This window comes from Pongo pygmaeus, chromosome 16, assembly GCF_028885625.2.
Source record: "Pongo pygmaeus isolate AG05252 chromosome 16, NHGRI_mPonPyg2-v2.0_pri, whole genome shotgun sequence".
NCBI lineage: Eukaryota > Metazoa > Chordata > Mammalia > Primates > Hominidae > Pongo > Pongo pygmaeus.
Window position 1 is genome coordinate 107097036 of NC_072389.2, and position 15457 is coordinate 107112492.

The 15457-nt window shown below is 51.7% G+C and overlaps 1 protein-coding gene across 3 annotated transcripts in view; it reads right to left on the reverse strand.

Annotated features, from left to right (window-relative positions):
* Nucleotides 1–15457, reverse strand: part of PCSK6 (proprotein convertase subtilisin/kexin type 6) — a 190645-nt gene that overhangs the window by 10013 nt on the left and 165175 nt on the right. For all 3 annotated transcript variants that reach the window (XM_054450431.2, XM_054450429.2, XM_054450430.2), the window contains 5 exons: nt 12988–13090; nt 11487–11683; nt 9145–9232; nt 4947–5050; nt 25–154 (listed from right to left, as the gene is read on the reverse strand). In XM_054450431.2, the coding sequence (XP_054306406.2) occupies nt 25–154; nt 4947–5050; nt 9145–9232; nt 11487–11683; nt 12988–13090 (622 nt within the window). The remainder of the gene's footprint in view (nt 1–24; nt 155–4946; nt 5051–9144; nt 9233–11486; nt 11684–12987; nt 13091–15457) is intronic.

The following is a 15457-nucleotide window of genomic DNA, read 5'->3' on the forward strand; positions in this document are numbered from 1 at the left end:
CGTTCCCCGCCAGGAGGACCGTACCTTCGACACACTTTGTGGGGCAAGCCCGGCATCTCCTCTGGGTAGAACCCCTCACCACAGGCTGGCACACACTTCCAGTCGTGGAAGTGGAAGTTTTTCGCACAGTGAATGCACTCTTCTCTGCCTGGCCCTGAGAGATACAGGAAAAGAAGCAGGTATCAGGGATGGCTGGCAGAAGACCATGCCCCACGCCTGCTTCAGGGCCTTGTGAGATCAGGGGTACCACTGAGGACCCCCCAGGCCACCACCACAGCTGCCATTTCCCAGGTTCTGTGAGCTGGGCCATCCTCATCCACTCCCAGGAGGTGGGCATCGCCATCCCCATTTCACAGACGGGGACATCAAGGCATGAGATGATCTCAGAGGGAGCACACCTGCCCACTGGCCATGCCACGATGATGGGTCCTGTTTCCAACAGGCCTAGGCCCACTTCTGCTCCCTGAACACTTGGAAATCCAGTGCCAAAATCTTCATATGAAAAATATAAAACAGCTCATTTATTTTTTATATGGATACATGTTGAAATGGCAATATTTTAGACACATTAGGTTGAATAGGATATGTTACTAAAATTATTTTTGCCTGTTTCGTTTGACTGTTTAAGATATGGTTACTAGGCAACTTCAAATTGCGTCCGTGGCCTGCATTTGTGGCTCTTCCATTGCACAGAATGCTGCAGAAGATGACGTGGGAAGATGAAAGAAGAGATCTTTGGGAATGGTGTTGACAGGTATTTGGTGTGTACAGCCAGGGCGTTTTCCACAATAGGGAAAAAATGCCTAAGACTAAGGGTTTATAGGGCAGGGAGGAGGGACTCGAAGAGACAACAGTTCTGAGCAAAGGGCCACGAGTCATGGAGGAAAACCTTCAGGTTGGCTCAGGGTCCGAGGACGACCTGTCGACCTGGGTGAGATGTTGGACACGATGACTAGATAGCACCTCCTCTGGGCCAGGTGTCTCCAGGGAGCATCTGATGGGACGTCAGAGAGGGGCAGTGAGGTGGCCGCTGACAGCGGAGAGGGTTACAGGCAGGGAGGAAATTATCTCAGGGGCTCTGTGATAATCACAATGCCCAAGTAAATCTCCCCACAACTGCTTCAGTTCGATTGTGTCTTAGATTGAGGTCTTGCAGTCTGCTCTGGACTCAGATGGGGCCTCTCACTGCGTCAAGGGAAAACCCCTTTGCAGAGGTTCCGGAGCCTGGAGGGCTCAAGCACAAGGCCCTGGGCTCTGGGGCTGGCTCCACACCTCAGAACCGCAGCTGTGAGCCTGGGAGGGAATTCTGAGCTCATGCAGGAGAAGCTCCTCCTTTGAGAGTCAGCAAGAGTGAAGCTGAGAAGGCTACAGGGTTTTGAGCAGGAGGCAGATGTAGGGCCCTCAAGGGGCCTCTTGAGGACCACCGTCTTCATGGCGGGTGTCTCCCTCTCTTCCTGAGGTGTGGTGGAAGAGGTGCCCCCCAGGGTCGGGACTCTGTCTGGTTTATGTTGTTCTGGAGCAGAGGCTGCTCTTCGCTTTGGCCAACGCCGCCCCTCCCCATCGCTGATCTCTGGGAGCATCTGGTGGGTGGGTCTCGTGCACAAGGCGGGGTGCCACTCTGAGTGGGGTTTGGGAGCTGTTCAGGGCCTGCTGTTGTACCTCTTGTGCCTCACCTGCTGAACCCGTCTTCCCCACTATCCTTCCTCCAGCACCAGGGTCCTTAACACCTGCGGAGCCTCCAAAGTGGGAAAGAAAGCTTGTTCTTGTTTGTACTTAGTTGCTCAATGTATTAAGCTTCAAAGTTGTTAAAACACATTTATTTGGAGATAGTGGCACACAAATGTAAATTCACTTAATGCCACTGAACTGTATGCCTAAAAATAGTCAAGATGGTAAATTTTATGTGATGTGTATTTTACCACAATAAAAAAGCTGTTAAAGTGGGTTGATTTTCTAAGCGAGCTATTTTCTCAACTACTAAAAAATATGAATTTCATAACTCAGTGGAAGTCTTTTAAGGATTCCATTAAGTCGCAAGTCTCTATAGACTTTGAACACTTTAAAAGCACCCACAATCATAGCAATAAGAGCAGAATGGGCTGTGCTTATACAGGACCTGCTATGTCATTTGCGGGGCCCAGTATAAAGTGAAAATATGGAGCCTTTGTTCAAAAAGCTGGAAAAATGTGCCATGACAGGGACTAAAACAGAGAGCATTTTCCTTTCTTTTGAATCTCTCTGTCTGTTGTAGTGTTTCTCATTTGCTGTTTCAACTAGTGCTGTCTCAGGCACAGGATGCTCACGCATGAGGGCTGACCGTCACAGGTGCTTGGGGCACTGCCCCGCAACTTGGTATGTGTGTGCCCTGCAGGCTGTCAGCTGCTAATCCACATGCCATGCCCCAGGTGGGTAAGTCGCATCCCACGGGGCCACTGCATTAACCCAGCTGTGCCAGCAGCCCTGAAGGATTACAACCTCCATGCCAGGACATACGGGGCACCTGGACTCAGGAGGATGAGAGGCTCATCTCGATCGAGTTGCCTGCCAAGTGCACTGGAGCACTGTGAGCCAAGGGTGGGGACAGATTCCACCATGCCCTAACCCCAAGCACCCATGCCTGACTCCGACCCTCCCCACGACTGTGCCCAGGCCCCTGGGTGGGTGGTGGGCTGCAGTGATCACTGAATGGGAACAGGGAGGGGAATGCCAGGTGGACCTGGGTCTCCAGGGCACAGGAAGTGGGCAGCTGAGAACAGCTGCCTCCAATGAGGTCCACACCTGACATGGAGCAAGAAGCCTCCAGTGACTCAGAGGAGGAAAATGAGGTCTGTCTCCCAAGAGGCTGCCAGGGGATAGATGTACACGTTCCCAGGAGCTTAGAAAGAACCCCAGGCCAGAGGGCATAGGGTGCAGGGGAGACCTCCTAGAGCTGAGCACCTGCTCACCAATGAATTTAATAGCTGAAGTGATGGAGAAGTCACTGGTTTGAGATGAGAATTCCAAGGGACTCTACAAAGCTTTCTGCCATCAGGCAATCTGGGGACTCAAAGAAAGAAAGTGAATTATTGATATCAAAGCATTGCAAAACTGTATGCCTGAATGTTATGGATTCAAGTGACTATGAAATTTAAATAAGCAACATCAATGATGCTTCCTAATCAATCTGGGCTAAATAAGTCAAAGAAACAATAAAAATAATAGACAAAAAGGTGACAGGCAAACTGCTAGGGAAATCTGCTGAGCTGCCAGTGGGTGGAACCCATCCAGATGCTGAGCACTGTGGCCTTGAGGGCTGTCCCAGGAGGGAACTGAGGAGGACATGTCTCCCCTGGGCGGTCTGAGGTCAGTCTGGCAATCACAGGAGGACACCGGCCTTGGCCACAGCCTTGTTCATCAGGTCTGTCTATTCCAGGACATACGGCAGGGAGCTGCATGGGGTGCTCATGGCCGGCCACATGGGGAGGGGTGTGCCCATTCTGCAGCATTTCTGAGGCACAGTAGTATCATGGAAACTGATTTAGCAGAGACTTAATTCTGGTTTTTTTTGACAGAGTCTTACTCTGTCACCCAGGCTGAAGTATGTAGGGGTGTGATCTCAGCTCACTGCAACCTCTACATCCCGGTTTCAAGCGATTTTCATGTCTCAGCCTCCCCAGTAGCTGGGATTACAGGTGCCCGCCACCACACCCGGCTAATTTTTGTATTTTTAGTAGAGATGGGGTTTCACCATGTTGGCCAGGCTGGTCTTGAACTCCTGACCTCAGGTGATCCACCCACCTTGGCCTCCCAAAGTGCTGGGATTACAGGCGTGAACCACTTTGCCCAACCAGTAGAAACTTAATTCTTAAATTATTACTGCAGAAAAAACTCATATGATGTGAGTTTCTTAGAAAGGACCAAAGTACCAAGGACAGAAAGGAGAGAGGAGAAAACTTAACCCAAAACATATCTGAGCCCACAGACTGATGGTGCACTTCAATTTACTTGTGCAAATAGCTCTGCAAAACAAAATCCAATAAAATGAATGAATTCTCTGCTATTCCACATAAAAACTGTGCCTGGGAGACACCTGTGCCATCATCTTTGTGGGGAATTATAATACATGTAAAATTGTTTACAGAATTCTTTTCCTCTTTGAACAAAATGTTCAAAATAAGTGAAGATAGGCACAAAGAACTAAGGCTATGTTTGAAAACATCCCCATCCCCACCTGGATCCATTCCCGCCTCTCCCAAAGCCCTCTCAATGTTTATGGTGGTGTGTTTCTGTCCACGCCGTTCCACAGCAAGAGCTGAGCTCTGAGACAAGATGGCTTAGGAGTGGTTGAGCATCCCTTATCCCTTTCCCCGTCTGAAATAAGCCACTGCCTGGCTGGGTTTCTAATAAGAAACTCAGGCTGTGTGTTCAAAGTGGGCCTTTGCATTGTTTTGGGATTTTGTTTGAAATTTAAAAACATGGTTTTAAAAAAAATTTCCAACAAAACGTTTTCCTTTTGTGGAGAACGGGGTCTCACAGCTTTGCTGCCCAGGCTGGTCCTGAGCTCCTGGGCTCGAGCTATCCTCCCACCTCTGCCTCTCTAAGTGCCGGGGTTATAGGCATGAGCCACTGCAATGTACATAAAATTTACCATTTCAGCCATTTTTAAGTACACGGTTCAGCAGCATTAAGTACATTCACACTGTTACGTAACCATCGCCAGCATCTATCCTTAGAAGAATTGTCATTTCTCAAGTTGAGACTCTGTAATCATTAAACATTAAATCTCCACTCTCCCTGCCCCCAGTCCCTGGTAGGGCCTTTGTACCTTGTTTTGCCTTTGCATTTTAATGCTGCAATAAATGCAGAAGCCCACGAAGTCCTAGGGCTTTCTCAGGCTCAAGGCAGCTAGCCTACGCTTGGGTGACGCTGGCCTGAGGCCTCGAGGCCTCCGCAGGCGGTGAACTCACCCACGCAGGTTCCACAGGTGTGATGGCATTCCCCACATCTGATCAGCTCTGAGTCAAAGTAGGTGCCTGGCTCGCAGTCAGGAATGCAGCTGCCCCGTGCAAGGCTGTTGAAAAGAAAGAGGCAGATTTCCACATCCATTCCAAAAGTCTAATTAGATTACGACTTGCCCTCTAACACCTTTCCCAAGAGATGTAAGTGGCTGAGGCACAGTTCTTTGTGTCACTGAAAGTTCTCAGCTAAGGAAAGTTGGGAAAGCCAACCCGCAGTCCACTGGGGGCCCAGCAGCAATGGCCATGAGGGCCTGGGAAGCCAAGCTCCCATCATCAGGCAGCAGGCGCTGGGCTCCGTCCTTGACCCAGTGATAGCTTTTCCTTACAGTCATTTCTCCAACTTGAATCCAAACCCCATGAAGAGAAGTGGAGCTGTGTGGGTCATCACTGGTGGCATGCTAGCTCAGTCTCAGTGTCAAGTCCCTCTTGAAGTGTTGGCATTTATGGCGTTTGACGGGGCTGTCGGCTGCAAGGCTGGCCCTGAACCCCAACCCGCTCTTGCCTCTCTCTTGCTTCAAACCTTGAAACCTTCTGCAGCTTCGCAATGAACTTGAAATAAGATGCCCTCTGCAGCCCTAGCAGGCCTGTCAGATGCAGCTCCTGCCTTCCTCTTTCACCCCATTTGTGCTTGCCCTCACTTCACTCCAGTCAGCCGAGTGCTGGACAAAGGCACAGATGCTGAGCTAGACCACCCACGTGGATGGCTTCTGCCACTTCCCAGTGTTCGACCCGAAGCATCTCTGTTTCCCTTCCTGTTAATTGGTTTCTACATCATAAAGTTGCTTGGAGGACTCAATGAGCTAATCCCCATAAACATTTCAGTGTCTGGCACACAGCAGTGTGAATCAATATCACCTACTATTATCTCTTTAGTTCCTGAGATTATACTGTGTACGATCTGTGATGTACATGTTCTAAATGGGTTTGCCACTAAACATACTGAGCAAGGGCTCTGGGGTGCATCTGTCAGATCCGGAGACTCCTGCTATGACACTGGGATTTATAATAAAAAATATATGAAAAGAAAAAGGAAAAAAAAAAAGAAATGTATGTTTGGTCTTTGTCCTGGCACACAGCTCCTAAAACCCTTGGAATTACCAAAGTGCTAAATGTCTTTAATAACTGATAGCTGGGTGTTCCTGGTAGCCTCTAGACAGGGGCTGGCTGCCAGGGAACCAACCATTGAACAGAGCTTTGGAATTTTTAGCCCTACTACTCTGACCTCCCTCCTGGGAGGTGAGAGGGGCCGAAGGCTGAATTGATCACCAAAGGCCAATGATGTAATCAATCATGCCTATGTAACAAAACCTCCATAAAAACCCAAAAGGTCAGGGTTTGGAGAGCTCTGGGTTGGTGAACAAGAACACATCCACATCCTGGGAGCGTAGCACAGCCCAGCCCCATAGGGGTGGAAGGTCCAGCGTTCAACCCTTCCAAACCTCACCCTCTGCATCTCTTATCTGAATGTGTGTCATATCCTTTGTAATAAATGGGCACATGTAAGTAAAGTCTTTCCCTGTGAGCTGCTTTAGCCAATTAATCGAACCCAAGGAGGGGATCATGGGAAATCCGATTTGTAGCTGGTCATTCAGAAGCTCAGGTCACCATGTGGGACTCGTGACTGGCATCAAAGCGGGGCAGTCTTGGGCTGAGCCCTCAATTTGTAGGATCTGACACTATCTAGTGTGTCAGAATTGAGCTATTTATTTTTTATTTATTTATTTTTGAGACAGGATCCCATTCTGTCACCCAGGCAGGAGTGCGGTGGCACGATGTCAGCTCACTGCAACCTCCACCTCCCAGGTTCAAGCGATTCTCCTGCCTCAGCCTCCTGAGTAGCTGAGATTACAGGTGTACACCATCATGTCTGGCTAATTTTTGTATTTTTAGTAGAGACAGGGTTTCGCCATGTTGGCCAGGCTGGTTTCAAACTCCTAGCCTCAGGTGATCTGCCTGCCTCGGCCTCCCAAAGTGCTGGGATTACAGGTGTAAACCACCGCGTTCAGCCTGAGCTATATATTTATTATATATATCTTACAGTTCACTGGAGAACTGCTTGGTGTGTGGGGAAAAACCCACACGTTTTGGCTACCAGAGGTGAAGTGTGTTGTATTTTGTGTGCAAGAGTAGGAGAAAACACTGTCTTTTCCTATCTCTTACACCTGCGTTTAGCAGGAAGACGTCTGTATGTTGGCAAGCTCCTCTGCATAGATGGCGGACACCCACCCAGCGCCCTTCCTCTTCATGGTGCCATGCCCACTGCGAATGGCAGTTAAATCACGTCTTTAATAACTGACATTCCCCTGCAAACCTTTCCTGTGTTGATCCCCCTGAAGAGATGGATGGCCAGAGGCGGCGGCTCGGCTGCTCTCCTGCTGCTTTAACATGACTGCAGTGATTTGAAGTCACAGCTTAAGAGGATATTGGGCAATAAACGGAAGCTTTCTGTGGCTGCCGGCTGGCGATGTGTCTGGAGTTTGCATGCCTCTCTGAAAGCTCGTCAGTGATGGAACCGCTGCTTCTATGTGGCGGGGCTACTGTGTGCATTTTCTCTTTAGCACACTATTCCTAAATTGACTATCCGATTTCCCTCTCCTACAGGATGGGACAGGATGCATAAATGCATTTCCGAGGATCCCTCAGCACTTCTCTGCTGGGAAACAGGCAGGTTCCAGGGAGCTGGGAACACAGAGCCTCCTCTTCCTGATACCCCCAGCTACCAGCCTGGGTTGAGGATCCACTCCTGGGCTGCCTGACCTGCAGAGCCTGGGACATCAAAGCTGGCCTCTCCCAGGCCGCCAGCTGAATGTCTCCTTCCTCTTCCAACTCTTTTATCTTTGGGGGGATCCCTTTCCTGGGGCAGTTCATCCTTTCACTCCTAATCCTGCCTTGTCCAGCCAACAGGTTTAAATGACAGCAGATGTGATGCATGACTTTGGGAGCCTTGCTTTGCCTTCCCTCTCCTGGACTCCTGGCTGCTTGGGGTCCTCTTCTCCCCAGTACTCTGATCTGGAAGAAAGGGGCAGGCTGAAGGAAATGAAGGCAGTAGGATAGTGCCTCCTGAGGAAACTTCATCTCCCCTGTTTGTAAAATGCGAGCAAGAATTATGTCTACCTCACAGGTTGCTGCAAAGATTAAATGAGGCAACATTGGTGCAAGCCCCTGGAATAAGAGAAGATATGCTCAGTAAGTTTTCTTCCTTTGTTCTTTACTCCAAAAAAGAAACTTCTTCTATGGAGAATTCCAGTCCTCACAGCATTTGAGAAGGGAGACGGCGCTGGGGGTGTGTTGCAGCCCTCCACCGCCTCACCCTGCAAAAGCAGCTCCCTGCCTGGACCGCAGCATCCTCATCACTGCCAGCCTGCGGAAATGCAAAGTTGTGGGCTCTACCCAGACCCGCTACATCAGAACCTGCATCTGAACATGAGGTGATCCTTCCAGTGTGGACCATGGTGCTAGTCTCCGTACTATGGGAGTGTCCCCCAAAAAATTTTGAACAGAATGTTCTAAGATTTTAGACAGCAATTCGGAAGAAAAGGTAATGTATATTTGATTGCATTAAATGCAGTTTGATTGCATTAAATGGGCTGAAGAAACATTTCAAAATATTCCAAGAACAATCATTAACCCAGTAGAATGATTTTAAAGAAAATGCATGCTGAGCTTTATGGGGCTGAGCCTGATGAACAGGGAGAACCAGGAATGTAAAGAGCACCCTCAGGAAGCAGTGAAGATGTCAGGAGCTGGGAGAAAAAGAGAAGACCGAGGGACGCAGACGAGAGAGGGTGGGTGAGCTGCTACAGCCCACCCCCGGCCCAGACAGCGAGGGGAACTGGAGCAGGTGCTGGAGCGAAAGGAGGCGGATCTGGGCACAGCCCTGTGCTGTATGTGATGTGATCAAGTGCTGCTTTGCCCAATTCGCCCATGTTGTGTAAAACACAGAGATTCCACCCATCCTCTCCCTTTCCATCCTACACAGCATCTCTAAGTGGACACACAACTTCCAGGACTCAGAATCTTTACCCTCAATGGCTTTGGGCCTCTGGCAGTTCAGCTTTTAGGAGAAATGCACAAACGTAGTAAATCCATAACATACTCAAAGCAGCGCCACCGCCCTGGCATTCCTCAGGTTTCGAGGGGGTTTTACCTGAATCCTTCTTTACAGACAGTACATTTCTCAGGTTCATCCACGCACTTTTTACAGCTTGGGTGGCATTTAAGGCAATTTTTCTGACCTGGAGAAAAATAGCAAGATAAGAAAAGAGAAGGGACGGCACTGACAGGAATGAAATCTGGGCAAGCAGGCCCCCGGCATTTCAAAGCGGGGGTGCAGGTGGGCTGTTCCCCGAGTCCACCTCCGGAATGGGTGGAAATAAAGCAGCCAGAGGCCGCTTGTACCTGGTGTGGGGGTCACAGATTTCTCACCTCCCCTTTCTGAGGTAAATTAAGGTCCTCAGACAACCACCAGGCCTCTGAGGTGGTTCTGCTTATTTCAACAGGGATGGAGGCCAATTCCTGGCAGGCTGAGTAGAGTTTAACGAGGTGGAAATCTTCATAAACGTGGCCAGGTGTGAGCAGGTGGGGGTTGGGGAGCCTGAGGCTGCCGCTTGCCCCCGACAGTGCTTTCTCAGGGAAACCTATGTATGAAGATCTGGCTGCTCTAGATGATGAGACAGGAACCTATGGCGAGTCAGCGTGCCTCCTGGGGAAGTTCTGGGTCACCCCAACTCCCACCTGTAATGTCATAAGTTATTATCTGGGTTGGCGCCTCATGAAACACCACCAAGCACCACTCCTAAGTGGCTGGGGTGCTCTGGGCCTGGGAGCTAACGGCTGCTTGTCGCACCTGTGCGTGTCCCCCTCAGGGCCCCCACAGGTGGCATCATATGCCATAAAGCAGGTGCTGAGTGAGGATGTCGGGGTGAAGAAGGGCGGCCAATTGTGCCCTTGGGAAGGGGGTGGGGATGAAGGTGCCTCCGTCCTTTGCAAAGGTCTGGTTGGCAGCCCAGGGCAAGCGTTTGCAAAGGCTGTGAAATGTGTCTTGCATGACTTTTTGTTTCCCCTCTAAAGGGAGTCTGGGACGGGTGAGGTGGCTCACACCTGTAATCCCAGCACTTTGGGAGGCCAAGGCAGATGGATCATTTGAGGTCAGGAGTTTGAGACCAGCCTGACCAACATGGTGAAACCCTGTCTCTACTAAAAATACAAAAAAATTAGCTGGGCATGATGGTGCAGGCCTGTAAGCCCAGCTACTCAGGAGGCTGTGGTAGGAGAATTGCTTGAACCCAGGAGGCAGAGGTTGCAGTGAGCTGAGATCATGCCACTGCACTCCAGCCTGGGAGACAGAGCGAGACTCCATCTCGGAAAAAAAAAAAAGGGAGTCTTGTTATTTGATGGCTTTATACGTCTTTAAAGATTTCCTGGATCTTGTCCACAGGCGTAACAGCCGTGCCTTGACAGGCCGGATCCATGACCCATCCTGAGCAGCAAGGGCCCAGAGAGGAGGGCTGTGGGGAGGCCTGCTACCCGGAAGACCACGAGTGCCAAACGGTAGCTTCTTTAATGTGTTTGAGAACTATCCCCCGTCAATTTAACCCAAGCCCTGCTTTTCTGTCTCCCAGGGCGAGGTGAATTACTAAAACATGGCATGGGGTCTTGGGCCTAGAACTCCTGTCCATCCCCCCACCCTCCTGGGACAGCAGGACAGCAAGACACCTGGCCTTGTGGCTCTGAGTTCGAGTCCCACCTCCATCATGACTAGTTGTGGCCTTTGCCCTTGCTCAGCTTTGATTCCCCATCTGTAGGACGAGGAAAACACTGCCTGTCTAGTGTTCAGTGGTGTGGGTGCCACCTGTGAAATGCCCTGCAAAGACAAACCCATCCCTTCCTAGCCCAGCTGACGTTGGTCAGCAGCTCCTTTTCATTCCTGGAGGTCTGCAAACCTTCTGCCCACACTTAAATCCCAATTTCATCTCCGCAGCTCTGCTGAGGAGGGCTCTCCCCCAGCTCTGACCGCCAATCCCATATGCCCTGACCCACACCCAGTGCACACATCTTGTGTTACAGAGAAGCTGATGGCATAGTCTTTCCTGGAGGAGAAATTACAGCACAGACAGCAGGACCTCCTCTTCTGGTACCTGAAATCAGACTGAGTTCAAGAGTGGCTGGCCCTAGCCACCCCTCTGCCCTTGCTCAGTAGTGGATGCTGACTCTGGTGCAGGTGGGTGAAATTCCCTGGACAGCCAGGATGTCTCTCAGCATCACTGGGAACTTCTTCTGGCCAGGTCTGTGGGTGAAGTGCTATTAACTAACAGGTCTGGGTGCTTTGATTTCATCGTCTCTGCCTCCTTCCCCTGTTGAAAGTCCTTACTCAGAACAACAAAATACACAGGGAGCAGAAGGCTGGGAAATTCTCCCAGGAGAGAGGACACGGGCCCAGAAAGTTGGGGCTTGCTCATCAGTTCTTGTGCCCACAAACATGCCACTTACTTTCATCAGCATAAAATCCTGCAGGACAGAGGGTCACACAGGTGTTCATCTCTTGGTGGTGATAGAACCCGCGGCGGCAAGACAGGCACTGTGTCGCACCTCTGCCGGAGCAGGTCTCACACCCCTTGTGGCACCGGCGACAGCGTCTTGCTGCTGTGTCCCCAAAGTAGCCCAAGGGGCACACACTCACGCACTTCCTGTAGGAGCAAAGGCAGGAGGGTGAGGGCCTTGCCAACCCAGCCCCAGCCCCATGCCTGCCCCTTTGTTTCCTCTGAGGAAATGAAGGCTTCAGGAGTGAATGTCAAACACGATGCCCTTTGTCTTGGTGAGTGCAGTTCTGAGGTTCCTACGTACACAGGTGGAGAGGCTGGAGGCCTTGCATAGAACCTGGGAATCCTTTCTTTTCAAAGCTGGCCCCACTGGAAGGTCCTGAGGGTGCGCATGGTTTCCCAAGGGCATCGTGAGGTTGGTATTTGACTTTTGGAACTGTCGGCTCTGGCAAAACCCTCTCTCGGGCGCCCTCAGGGAGTGAGTCTTGTGGGCAGTGAGGCCTGCAGGGTGACAGCCTTTGCACTTTGGCCAGTGAGTGCACTGTGGCTGGGAGCTCGAGGATGCCACGAGAGCCACATGGGCACCTGGCTCCACCTTGCACGGCCGCACCCGTGCCTGAGCCCTCACGGGTGTGCACCAGTGGTTGGTGGGTACATCTGTCACCCAGGCCTTTGGGGAGCCTAGCAGTGTCCTGTCATGGTGGCCTCTGAGGCCTGGCACGTGCAGGGCATAATGGGTGCTCAGGGAAGTTTGTGAAATGAGAATGGACAACAGAGCAGCTGCAGGACTGGCAGGGAAGAGAATTTGAGAAAGTGGTGATGCCAGGAGCTGGAGGAGCTCAGTGGACAGAGCTCAGGGCCTGACTGCAGGCCACACAGGAGGGCACACTCATCACAGAAGGGTCAGCCTGAACCGGGCAACTGGCCATATACCTGGGGTCCCAGCTCAGAGCTCCCGATATCCCCTCTCGGGGTAAACTCAGCCTCATGGGCTCTCTGGGGAGGTGCCAGGAGAGCTTCTGTGAAAGCCCCACACCCAACCAGAGTCCAGAGACACTGAAAGAAAGACCATGAACAGGCTTCAGCCTGTCCAAGAGCCATGTTCCCCCAGCTGGTCTGTGAATCGCATCCGTCTCCAGGCCCTCTGGGGCGGCCCTGGCATGCCCAACATGACCCATTTCTCTTTGACAACATGGATAGAAAAGGCTTTATAAGCACGGACGCCAATGTGCAACAGCTTCTGATTTCTCCATAATGGACATGTATGACTTGCATGACAGGAATGCCAAGTTACTAAAGATTTAAAACCTCCAAAGCAGTTAACTTCAGTGTGATGATTGCTTGGGGGTGCTACATTAACTCCTAACTGGGGCATCAGGACATGGAGGCGCTAAGGATACAACCGGAAAGTCACTGAGTGGTGAGACACAGGGCTGTGGGACACGCATTACCTGCTGGTCTTGACACTCCCCAGGCTGAAGTGGACGCAGTTCAAGCACTGGTCTGCACTGGGACCATCACAGCCTTTGTCGCCACACTCCGGATGGCACACACCTTAAAGAAACAAGCATTGCCTTTCATCCAGAGAGATGCCTTCTCCATCTACTGCAGTCCCGCGGATCCCTGTGTCAGGATATCGCAGCTTGGCAGGGTTGGGAGATGCTCCCAGGCCCCGCTGGGGCTGGACGGCCAGACAAGGTGGGAGCAGCCGTCCCTGTGGGTAATAGGCACAGCTGAGCCTTGCTGGGCTCCAGTGTCAGTCTGAGCACTCTAGACAGGGACGGCACGAGGAGTGAAACATGCACGGTGGGTATGCCGCCCGGAGCAGGGAGGAGATGGGGCTTGTGAGAGCCTGGAGGGGTAACGGGGAGTGAGAGGCTGGAACAGCCGTTTCATTCACTCACTTGCACCCGTCATCATGCTGGGACCAGCCAGCACCTTTGACTTCCACGTGGAGGACAGAGCAACACAAGAGGGGGTGCTGAGTGTCGGGGGAGCTGCTGGCAAGCTGATGAGCTACGAGGAATTAGGTAGCTCCCCCCACAACTTGCTGTGGTGGGAATGGGGATGGATCTCCACGTGCTCAGGACCACCTGGTGGGGCTGTCGCTGGGCAGGTCTGGGGTGGGGCAGGGACAGAGCTTGACAGTGCTGTCCTAGGGTGGGGGGACTGCTGCTTTCTGTGCTGAGGGCTGAGCCCCTTTCAGAACATCCCTTTTAGGCTTTCCTTGGAGCCCTTGGTGGGACGGCAGCTGTGTCTTCCCTCAAGTTCCCAGGGGTCTCCAGCTTCTCACTCTGGAGGCTGGTGTGTTGGAAAAACAACTGAGAACTAAACAACTGAGAACTGCAGGGGAGCTGAGTAGATGCCAGCAAACCTCACCCTCTAGGTCCTTCCCAGGTATCCCAGAGATGAACCCAGTGTTAAAGGTCTACCCCTCAGGCAGGGGCGGGGCACACTGCAGGGGTCCTCCCCACGCTGGTTGGCAGGAGTGACGCCTGAAGCCAGAGCTGGGGTGGACTCCAGCCTACTGCCCACCTGTCCCTCCTATGCTGGGAAATGGCCCAGGGGACCCCGACAGCTCTGAGACACAGGGACTAAGTGGGGCATGTGAAGGCTTTTGAGTTACTGGAAGAAAAACCTCCTCCTCCGAGGTGTGAGTTATGAGAGGGGATGGGGAGTGAGCTCAAGAGCAAAGACTAGTGAGTTGCTGGCCACCTTCATTGGGTGGGGACTTGAGGAAAAGACAAAAGTCCTCATTCTCTGCTGCCCACAATGGGGTTTTGCTGGGGCACACAAAGCCCTCTTCACTCGTCTTGAAGTCTCCAGACCTTCTCAGTGTTAGACCCAGTGAGGCCGGCTTCCCTCCCCGAAAGCTCTCTGGTGTTATTTCCCTAGTTTTCACTGGGGGGGCTTCGCCTGTCCCGGTTCCCACTGTGAACCCCTTTCAGAGCTGTGTGTATCCACGAGGACACTCTAGATGCTGTTCCTGGGCGGTGCTGGTATCCTGGGTTCCAGATGCCACCCACCATTTCTAAAACTCATTGCTAAACTCCTCCCCCCAGCTCCAGAGGGTTTACTATAATATTTTGGATTAATTCCCAACTGATTGGATTCTTTGCCCACCTCATCCTGGGTCATCTATGGGGACAGCCTCCAAAATCCTCACTTCCTGCACCATTGCTTTAAATTACCCATTGAGCCCAAAACTCCAGCTCAGCCACTGGGCTCTCGCCTTCCCACCCTCGCAGCTGGCCCAGCGAGCGCGGGGCTGTCGTGGTGACTTAAGGACTTCTCTCCTGCCTTTTCCTGCAGCGCCTTCTCCCTGAGGAGGCAGCAGGTCTGTCTTGCTTGATAAAGTGAACAATTTCCTTCATCTTAAGAAGATGAGGGCAGGAGTGGGACAGGGAGGCAGCAGACCAATCTTTTCACTCTTTCTAGGCACAGGAAATGGGAGATGGGCGGGCAGGGCTTCGTTCGGTGTGTTCACTGCTAGATTCCCGGCATTAGGCACAGAGCAGGTGCTCAATCACTATTTGCTGAGCAGATGAGAGGAGGGTGGCTAGGAACAGGGAAAGTGCAGATGTTCTCACCATCTCCAGAAAGAATGTTCTAGGATGTCCTCGGAGGGGGACAGCCTTGGGGAGGGTCCTGGCGCAGTGGTCCCAGCGGCTGGTCCAGGTGCATGGACTTCACACCCCCCACCTCCATTCCTGGGGTCTCTTTGCAGTGGAAAGCTTATTCAATAATTTTGCAAGGAGCCCAATGAAAGGTTGGGGGCTATTCAACAGAGCTGCAGAGCCCCCACACTGCATTGAGGTCACCCACTGGTCAGGTTAAGACAATGCCCATCCAAGGGCGGACATGCCTAGATAAATATCTGTAAACAAACCTCCCCAGTACGGCTGTTGACTTGAATTGTGT